This window comes from Malania oleifera, chromosome 4 (genome assembly GCF_029873635.1).
Source record: "Malania oleifera isolate guangnan ecotype guangnan chromosome 4, ASM2987363v1, whole genome shotgun sequence".
Taxonomy (NCBI): domain Eukaryota; kingdom Viridiplantae; phylum Streptophyta; class Magnoliopsida; order Santalales; family Ximeniaceae; genus Malania; species Malania oleifera.
The window spans coordinates 120,056,574-120,067,254 of record NC_080420.1 but is presented as its reverse complement, the minus strand read 5'-3'; the positions used below and the strand labels follow the sequence as shown (position 1 = coordinate 120,067,254).

At 36.1% G+C, this 10,681-nt stretch overlaps 1 protein-coding gene across 1 annotated transcript; it reads left to right on the top strand.

Moving 5' to 3' along the window:
* The first annotated feature begins 229 nt into the window (after positions 1-229).
* On the top strand, positions 230-10,009 carry LOC131153975 (probable xyloglucan endotransglucosylase/hydrolase protein B). The gene is made up of 4 exons (XM_058106419.1): positions 230-392; positions 438-556; positions 9,139-9,335; positions 9,673-10,009. The coding sequence occupies exons 1-4, from the start codon at positions 230-232 to the stop codon at positions 10,007-10,009; spliced, it is 816 nt and encodes a 271-aa protein (XP_057962402.1).
* The last annotated feature ends 672 nt before the right edge of the window (positions 10,010-10,681 follow it).

Sequence of the window (10,681 nt, the reverse complement as noted above, 5' to 3'; positions counted from 1 at the left end):
GAGAATATCGAGTTAGAGGAAGAGGCCCACGCCTCCGAGTTTTCAAATGGGTTCCAGCCTATGCCCATGGAGAGGAGACCTATATGGAGGAGGCCAGAGGCAGATAATGGGGCACGATGGTGTTTAGGATGGGCAGATTATTCGTATCTGCCCTAGATGCGGCTGGAGTTATCCAGATGAATGTAGGATAGGAGAGAACGTCTGCTATCGGTGTGGGAGATTTGGCCATATGGCGCGGTCATGTCGGGGACTATCGATTCACACACTAGCTCACATACCACTTCGGGGTGGTTATCAGGCGCCCCGTGGAGTCCAGCATAGGAGCACAACATTAGCGAGGGTTTATGCTTTGACGTCGGGAGATGCCGAGGCTGCTGGAGACATTGCTACAAGTATACTTATTGCTTTACAATATAAAGTTGTTTTATTTAACACAGGTGCCACCCATTCCTTTGTATCGTCAGGGCATGTTAAAGTAGCTGGGGTGGAAGCACAATTATTAGATGTTGAGTTGTTTGTAGCCTCGCAGACTGGATCTACTGTGAGGTATAGGAAGGTACTTAGGGATTTTCCAGTGGCAATTCAGGGGAAAGTGCTACCAGCTGATCTTATGATACTAAATATGCAGGGATTTGATATAATATTAGGTATGGATTGCCTGGCAGCTAATCACGCCAGCATAGATTGCTATGAGAAAGAAGTGATTTTCAGATCCCCAAGTGGGCAAGAATATAAATTTGTGGGTTCATATGTGGTGTCTCGACACAACTTGTGTTAGCTATTCAGGTGAGGAGACTGAATCAGGGTGGATTCTAGGGATATGTAGCTTATATAAAAGAGCTGCCAAAGGAAGAACTGAAACAGGCTGATATTCCAGTGGTAAGAGAATTTCCAGATATTTTTACAGAAGAATTACCTAGTTTACCACCAGACTGAGAGATTGAATTTACCGTGGATTTACTACCACGGTCGGCACTGATGTCTAAAGTACCATACCATATGGCTCCAACTGAATTGAAGGAATTGAAAGATCAGTTGCAAGAATTGTTGGATAAAGGATTTATCAGACCTAGCATGTCGCCTTGCGGAGCGCCAGTCTTGTTCATGAAAAAGAAAGATGGGACCATGAAGATGTGTATAGATTATAGGGAAATAAACAAATTAACGGTCAAGAATAAATATCCTCTTCCCAAGATTGACAACTTATTTGATCAGCTCTAGGTGGCCCAGGTCTACTCTAAAATTGACCTTTAGTCAGGTTATCACTAGGTGAAAGTCAAGGCAGAGGACGTATCAAAGATAGCATTTCGAACTAGATATGGGCACTATGAGTTCCTGGTAATGTCATTCGAGTTGACTAATGCACCAGCAATATTTATGGATTTAATGAATCAGGTGTTCCATCAATACCTGGACCAATTCGTTGTGGTTTTTATAGATGATAAACTTACTCGAGGAGTTTTGAGGAGCACGAGCATCATTTGAGGCTGGTCTTGTAGGTATTAAGGGAAAAGAAGCTTTACGCGAAGTTAAAGAAATGCGAATTCTGGTTGAGACAAGTTACTTTCCTCGGGCATGTGATCTCCGGGGATGATATATTAGTTGACCCGAGTAAGATAGAGGCAGTGGTGAGTTGGGTAAGGCTAGGAAATGTCCAGGAGGTCAGAGGTTTTCTGGGTATGGCAGGCTATTACCGATGCTTTGTTGATGGTTTTTTCCAAAATTTCAGGTTCGCTAACATGGCTCACGAGAAAAAATGTGAGGTTTGAATGGACCGATGATGGTGAGCAGAGCTTCCAGAAGTTAAAGCGGCGGTTAATCTCTGCACTGATATTGTTTATTCCATTAGGGGAAGATGAATTTGTGATATATAGTGATGCATCTTTGAAGGGACTCAGATGTGTGTTAATGTAGCATGGAAGAGTCATCGCCTACGCATCTAGATAGCTTAAAGAGTATGAAAAGAATTACCCTGTGCACGACCTAGAGTTAGCAGTAGTGGTGTATGCTCTAAAGATTTGGAGGCACTATCTTTATGGTGGGAAATGCAAGATTTTCACTGATCATAAAAGCTTAAAGTATTTCTTCACCTAGAAAGATTTGAATATGCGACATATAAGATGGTTGGAACTTATCAAGGATTATGATTGTACTATCAGTTATCACCTAGGGAAAGCAAATGTGGTGGCTGATGCACTGAGCAGGAAAACAGTAAGAGCGGCAGTGTCAGTAGTGGAGATTCAGCACCCAATCCAGATGGATTTGTAGAGATTAGGCGTGGAGCTGATAGAAGGTGATCACCAGGTATCTATTGCCAACTTGGTGTTACAACGTATATTACAAGAAAGGATTAAAGCTGCCCAGAGAACTAATCCAGAACTAGCAGAGTTGGTAGAAAAAGTGCAAGATGGACAAAAGGAAGAGTTCAGTATATCAGATGACGGAGCCCTGCGGTTTCATACCAAATTATGCGCTCCTGTAGATGCTCATATCAGGAGAGTTATCTTAGAGGAGGCTTAAAAATCCCTATGCACCGTGCATCCAGGTAGTACTAAAATATATCGGAATCTACGGAAATCCTTTTGGTGGAGCGGCATGAAGAAGGAGGTTGTTGAATTCATAAAATAGTGCTTGACGTGCCAACGGAGAAAGGTTGAGCACCAGAGACCCACGGGGCAATTGCAACTACTCTACATTCTTGAGTGGAAATAGGATCATGTTTCTATGGACTTTGTAACGGGGCTATCGCCATCGTGATAGGGACAAAATGCTATTTCGATAGTCATAGATTGACTAACGAAGAATGCTCACTTCATCCTTATCAAAGTCAATTATTCTATGGATAGGCTAGCAGAGTTATATATTTAGGAGTTAGTTCACTCTCATGGTGTCCCAACATCCATAGTCTTAGATCGTGATCCCCGATTTACGTCATGGTTTTGGATGAGTTTTTCAGGAGGCCATGGGATCATAGTTAGCATTCAGTACAACTTTTCATCCTCAGACTAATGGACAGACAGAGAGGACAATTCACATACTTGAGGATATGTTGCGAGTTTTTGTGTTGGATTTTAGGGGTAGTTGGACCCAATATATGTCGCTGGTTGAGTCCGCGTATAATAACAGCTATTAGGATAGCATCGGTATGGCACCTTTCAAGACGTTGTATGGTAAGAGGTGTCGTTCTCCACTATACTAGGATGAGGTGGGTGAGATGCGAGTTTTGGGATCAGAATTGGTGCAGTAGGCATACGATAAAGTCCGACTAAATAAAGACAGAATCAATGCAGCTTAGCGTCGGCAAAAAAACTACGCAGATACTCGTCGCCAAGAGTTAGAATTTGACGTAGGAGATTGGATAATTTTGAAGGTAGCTCCACTGAGAGGAGTTATAAGATTTGGGAAGAAAGGTAAGCTGAGCCCTACGTACATTGGCCCATTTGAGATACTTGAGAGGGTGGGGTCAGTTGCCTATAGGCTAGCTTTGCCCCCAGCCCTATCTAGAATACATGACATATTTCATGTTTCCATGTTGAGGAAATACATCCTAGACCCTTCCCACGTGATCAACTATATAGAGATAGAGCTTAGAGATTCATTGGCATATGAGGAAGCGCCAGTGCAGATCTTAGACAAAAAGGAACAGGAACTACGCACCAAGAAAATTCAATTAGTGAAAGTCCTGTGGAGGAACCATACCATAGAGGAAGCCTCATGGGAACTCGAGGAGGAGATTAGACAGAAATACCCACACCTGTTTAGTGGGATACTGTAATAGCCAGTGTTGTTCATGTAACGATAAATATATTTTATTCAGTACAAAGTGATGAATGTATAGTTGTATTTTAGATTATCGGGTAGGTAGTGTTTTGGCTTTGGGAGAATTTTCTTTTGTGAGTATATTTGTAATATCCTAGAATCCTGAATGTAACCATGGTATTCCTCCACCATAAGTGAGGGTAAGTAATAAGATAAGTAACCCATTTTTTTTCAGTGGATGGTGTTCAATACATATAGCAAATTTTGAGGACGAAATTTTATAAGGAGGGGAGAATGTAGTAACCCGGATAATTATAGAATTAAATAATTAAGAAAAGGGAGAGAAATTTTTCAAGAGGGTTCAGCAGGGTCTCGTGAACGAGCGCAAAATGTTCGTCGACGAAAAGGCTTCTTGGACTCGTTGACGTGGACACGTGCCTCGTCGACGAGAACTTATCGAGAGGGCTTATTTCATATATATAGAAAATGCATCAAGAACAAAGAAAATATAGGGAAAGGAATACAAGGGTAGGAATACAGGGCAATACAATATAGGGAAATACATCACCAAAGAAATACGTAAAATACAGGGGGGCAAAACAAAAATTTAGCACACTGCACAAAATTTCCCAAAGCATCTTCGTAGATACCTGCATCTAAAAATAGAAAGAAATCAAGCAGTAAAGGGAGCAAAATTTGAGTGATTATTTAATTAATTGGAGAAAATCTTAAGATTGATATGTATCCCATCCCACTTTTCGGCCAAGGACCCATAAAGAAAGGGAATCAACCCAAATCGCAAGAAGGATGAGATTTCTTGCTATAGGAAGGAAAGCACATGTGAAAATTGAACAAAAGGAAGGTAATGGAAAATGAAGGTTCAGTTTGATGCCTATTCTGATCGAGGCCCCAACCCTATAAATGGGGGCCTTTGCATGCATAGGTGCATGGACAATACATGCAGATATGCACCTTTTTTTTTTTTTTTTGAATTTCTATTTGTCTAAAATGACTTTGTTTTAGTTGAAGTATGCAAATAAAAAGTGACACGCCAAAGTTGTTTTTTTTTTTTTTTGCCTTTTTTTTGAAACTTTAATCTTTTTTAATTGATTATTTTTTTTATATATTTTTTTCAATTTTTTCTTTTGTTTATTTTAGGCGAAATGGGGTGCCAAAAATATGTGATAAATAGATACTTAAATTAAAATGTAATGCTAAAAAGAAGCTTTTAGATATGCAAAAGTTCTAGTTATGTCATCATTTTTGTTGACCGTATAGGTCATATCCCGTTTTGATTATGACAAATATTCTGGTATTTAATGGTTGATGAGTTTGTGTGTAGGATCAATTGGAAGTTTTATATGGTGCACATGGACTTGAAAGAAATTGAAGACCCATAATATTTATTTGTTGTATTTCAATTAAGTTTTATTTGGGTTTGTAATATTTAAATTCTAATGGTCTGTAAGAATTAATGCATTGCATGCATGATATGACAGATAAGCTCAAAGACCTTAGATTGACCATAAGACCTAAAATATTACATGAAATGTCTCCCATAATCTTAGAATTAATTATCATGTGAATATGGGTGACTACATAAGAAGAATAAGACTGAATTATACAAAGTTGGTGTGTTCGGTCGACTGAACCCCAACACTCAGAGCACTTTGGTCGACTAAACCTCTCCAGGGTCAATGATTTCACCAGTTGGTCGACCATCCTTAAAATGAGCGTCAACGCCCTGGTCGACCAAACGCCACGTGGGAAATCCCAACGCCCTAGTCGACCGAACTCCCAATTATAAAATGGCCTGGTTGACCGAACGTTCAACTTTGGTCAACCGAACTTAGCCCGATCAATCGAATCTCAGAGGTTCTGAAATCGCCTCAAGTCTGATTGACCATCTCCTCGTTTCAAATACACCCTGGTCGACCAAACTAAGCAACCCAATCGACCGAGCCTCAAAAATATGGTCAACCGAAACTCTCGGGTTGCTCAAATTTTACTGAGGTTAAAACGAGGTTAATTTTTATTAACCCTATTTAAAATTTTTCAAAAATACAGATAGGTCCCAAACGGTTATAATTCTTGAGGTGTCTATATATACCCCCTCATTTGCATGGATTAGCAACGAATTAACAAATACAATTAGAAAATTCTCTCTAAAATTCAAAAACCCTATTTCTCATATTCGAGCTCTCCTCTTCCATTCTTACTCATCCTCTTTGCAAAAATTGTTTAGTAAAAGTCTTCTTGTGATTATCCTATAAGGCTTATACTCTCATCTACTCTGTTTGATTGAGATTTATTTTTATTTGAGAGTAAGCTTAGAGTTTTTCTTGGAGGCTTTGTCAATAAGTCTTCTTTGGGAAAACTCCTTAGAGCTTGTGAGTTTTGCATCATCATTGTAATACTCAAAAGTTTGTATTGTATTTTGTTTATGAAATAATTTTTATAAATCGATTTGAAATATATCTTGTGCTTATTTTTGAGAAAAGTATTTCTGAGATATTTGCTTGAGTATTGAAAATCTTTGTTGCTGCATCTTGTATTGAAGATCTTTCTGATGGGTATCTTAGCTTTATATTTTAAAGTAGATATTAAGATTACATTGAGCTTATCATATCCTATCATACTGTATTGTGTTGATTGTACTGGTGCAAATCTGCTTGCTTGAGAAACATATACTTTGTACGCAAATTGTATTGTAAATCTGTTGTATTCTAGGCGTGGCCTGAAAGGGTGATAATCTAGCTCGAAATGATTGTATAGGTTAAGGTCAGCCCCGTTAATTGACCTGATTGTATTAGGTGCCGCTCCACCCATGAAGTGAGTTTTAGTGTAATCCTTGTGCTTGTAAGCCAAGGCGGGGACATAGGCAATTTGCCGAACCTCAATAACATATCTGGTGCCATCTCTCTTTACTGCTTTATTGTGCTTGCTTAATTACATTAATCGTGCTATTTAGTTTCAATTGAATATATTGATTTATTTTATATCTATACTAGATTGAATCTAGGGTTGTGTAATACTGCTGCTAGTTAAGTGACTTAGGGGAGATAAATTTTATAATATCAATTCACCCCCCTCTTGGGATTACAGTAAAGCTAACAATTTTTATGTTAAAAGACTTATATTTGTACCTCATGATCGATGTTGTAGGGACATTGGCGGCACCCAATGCTAAGTTGGCCATGGAATGCTAGGAAAAAGAAAATATGTGGCCTTGATTAATGCGATAGCTTAGGCCTAAAAAAACACAATTCCAAAAAATCCTTAAATTAATGTGAAGACGCACGTTGAAACACTTTTTAATTTGCTTTTATTTATTTTTCTAAATTTTAAATCTAATTGACAACTCATAGCCTAAAAATATAGGGATTTTATTATTGTTAGAAGAAAAAAATGATGAATTTTGGGCATAAAGAAGGCAAAAGCTTCACCGATTTTGGTTTAACTCCCTTTCTCTTCATTTCTATCATGAATTAACTTGCACTAGTTTATTCTTAGTATAATTAAATAATGTAAACTATAGCTTTAGCGACCCTTCTTCTACTCCTATATAAATCTATGAACATATGAACATATCTCAACACATTCATATACATTCCACAACATAGCATCAAGGTTGGGTTTATGGATTCTTTTCTACAAGGTCTCTTTGTCTTCATCCTTCTCTTTCGAGGTCTTACAAGTGGCTCTAGTGATGGTGCCTTTGATAATCTTTCCCATAATGTCTCTAGCGGTGGTGCCTTTGATATTCTTTCTCGTAAAACTTACTTTGACACATATTTTGAAACCATGTATGGCTCTCCCAAGTTCAATAAGGACAGATCGGTAGTCGAAATTTCCGTTGACCCATCATCAGGTTCCCTCTCTCTCTCTCTCTCTCTCTCTCTCTCTCTCTCTCTCTCTCTCTCTAAATAAGATATATACATAACTAATGTAACATAACTTACCCTTGTTTTTTGCTATAAATTTAGCCAATATATACATATAGAAAAGGAAAAAATTAATAAAAAAGAATAAAATTATTATGTACCTTTTCACACTACATTCTTTAGACCAATAGAAATATTAACTTTTAGAACTCATGACTTTAGTATTTGAATGTATTTGTTTATTTAAAATGTTATTTGGCATTCTAATACTTAAAATTGGTATTTAGTGAGACATTACATATTGTTGTATATTTAATTTATGTTTTTAAAAACGTATATTTACATGAAGTGTTTAAATTTTATATATGCTTTTTCCCTTCTTAAAATTTCTAGTGTAAAAATCTAATTTGATGAGAGCAGACCAATTGACCAAAGTCGACCTAGATTGGTTTGAACAATGATTAACAGTCCAACTATTCCAAATTGTAAATCATCAATTTAGTTGCAGTTTAATAGTGAAATTAACTTAAACTGACCCATGGTTTGTCATTGCTCTTGAGCCTTCATTTAAGGTTTCTATTTTCCAGGTTGGGTATGCAATTCCATATTTTAATATGGAAAGCTTTATCCATCTACCAAAATCTTCACTTTAACTTTTGAAATTTTTTCCTTTCTTTGTACTTTCAACCCCAATGGCAAAGAGCCTACACTCCAAAACATGATGAGCTTTTTTTTAGGGAAAAATATGTTTGCACATTCTCCTTTTAATTCATTATTCACTAGCTTATATGTTTGTTTCTTTTTGTTTATATAAAATTAACTAATTTTGTATTTTTGATTAATCTATTTAATATAAGTAAATTTTTTAAGCCACTAATGTTTATTGTCTAATACATTATAAATTATTCAAGTTGTTGATTGAATAAAATTACTTAAATTGTTATGAAAATTTAATATTTGTATGAGGATACTTTAAGATGTTAAATCATATATACTTTTAAATTGAGTAATTGAAATATATATGATATTTATGTTGTTCAAATATGCCTTATGGTTACATACACAAACATAGAGCAAATGAAAAGAAAAAAATAGAAAAAATGAGAAGAATACGTCAATTTATGCAATTCGATAATGTGCTAGAATTCACAAAACTTTTGAGTAAATTTCTAAAATACTATAAAAATGAGCTAGTTTAGGGTTTCAAGTATCAATTATAAGTGAGTGTATATATGAGTCTAAATTCAGCAATGTCTTTATATTACATTTAAAATTTGTAATGATCAAATTTATTTTTCCAAGGATCTGGATTTCAGTCGAAGAGGAGCTACTTTACTGGACTTTTTAGTATGGATATACAGATTCTGAACAAAAATACTACTGGAATCGTCACGACTTTTTATGTAATTATTTTTCAATAAAATTTCTTTTCTTCTTTAATTGTCTCTTGTAGTTGAATTTACATTAGTTGTAATTGCATTATGTACAACAACAGTTAGATTCGCCTGCAACAAACAAACATGATGAGCTTGATTTTGAGTTCTTGGGTGGCGGGGACAATAACAATTATGTTTTGCAAACTAATGTGTTTGCCCACGGCTATGGAAATAGAGAGCAAAGAATTCGTCTTTCGTTTGATCCCACGAAGAGGTTTCATTCTTACAAAATGCTTTGGAACTTGAAACAAATAGTGTAAGCGTGCACATAATCTCTCTCTCTCTCTCTCTCTCTCTCTCTCTCTAAATTAATAGTTTATTTTTTTGTGATTATTACTTTTAGACTCACTAAGAGATCCATTGGGTCTTAACTTTCAATAGAGTACCCCTCTCCTGTTTGAGTATTCAAATCACTTTTACTGAGTGTTTCGGGACTCGATATTCAAACGTTGAATTTGAATATGTGTGAACTTAGACAAAAGTTAAGAGAAAATTATACCAAAATTTATCTCAATTTACACGTATTCAAACCCGAAACGTAAAAGATTTCTTTTATTTAATTATATTGACTTCTAATCATTTTCTTTCTGTAGTTTTTTGGTGGATGATATTCCAATCAGGATGTTCAAGAATATCCCGAGATTGAGTTACATTTCACAGCCATTGCAGATAAAAGGAACCATATGGCAAGCAGATTGGATATTACCTCCCAATACCAAAATGGATTGGAGGAATGGACCCTTCAAAGCCCAATATGGAAGGTTTAACATTAGTGGTTGCGGAGTTCTCAATTGTCAGAATTGGACACCCACTAAGGATCAACAAAAGGCTTATAAAAATGTGAGACAAAATCTCATGGTTTATGATTATTGCACTGATCCAACAAGATTCAAGGGAACAATCCCACCAGAATGCAAATACAACCAATAATTAATGAGAGGGTGGCAAAATAATCCTTCTTGGTGTAATTGAAATGGTATTACAGATGAGTTATTGTGTATTGTTTGTCTTTTATCCTTATCGAGTAAATTAATTGATTAAATGACTTGGGTAAACTTTATTAATGTGCTAGCTATCTAATTAATGAGAGGGGAGGGCTTTGGGTACTTGTTTCTTTGAGCGTGTTATCTCGATAAACGACAAGCTTGGTGTGGGTAATTTTACACATTAATAAAGAGAATACCAGACATTGCAACGTGTTTATTTTATTTTGGTTAACAAATTAGGTGGAGGCATGTTGGCATACCACTAGCTAGATATTAATTGTCCTTGATTGATTGCAAAAAAATTCTACAACACTTTATTGGAGTTTTGATAGAAATGGTCCCTTTTTTTTTTGCAGAGAAAGTGACAGATGGGTCTTTATTTATCTAATAAATTATTAAAGATAGTGAATGAGCAAGCAACTTTGGCTTCGTATCTTTAATTTTGGTGTCGTCTCGGTGGGTTTGAGGGATTTGTCTAAGTCAGAGGTTTTTTTTTTTTTTGAAACTTTTATCTCTTTTAATTGATCATTTTTTAATATTTTTTGTTCGACTTTTTTTTTTTTTGTTTACTCTAGATGAAATGGGGTACCAAAAATATATGATAGAGACTTAAATG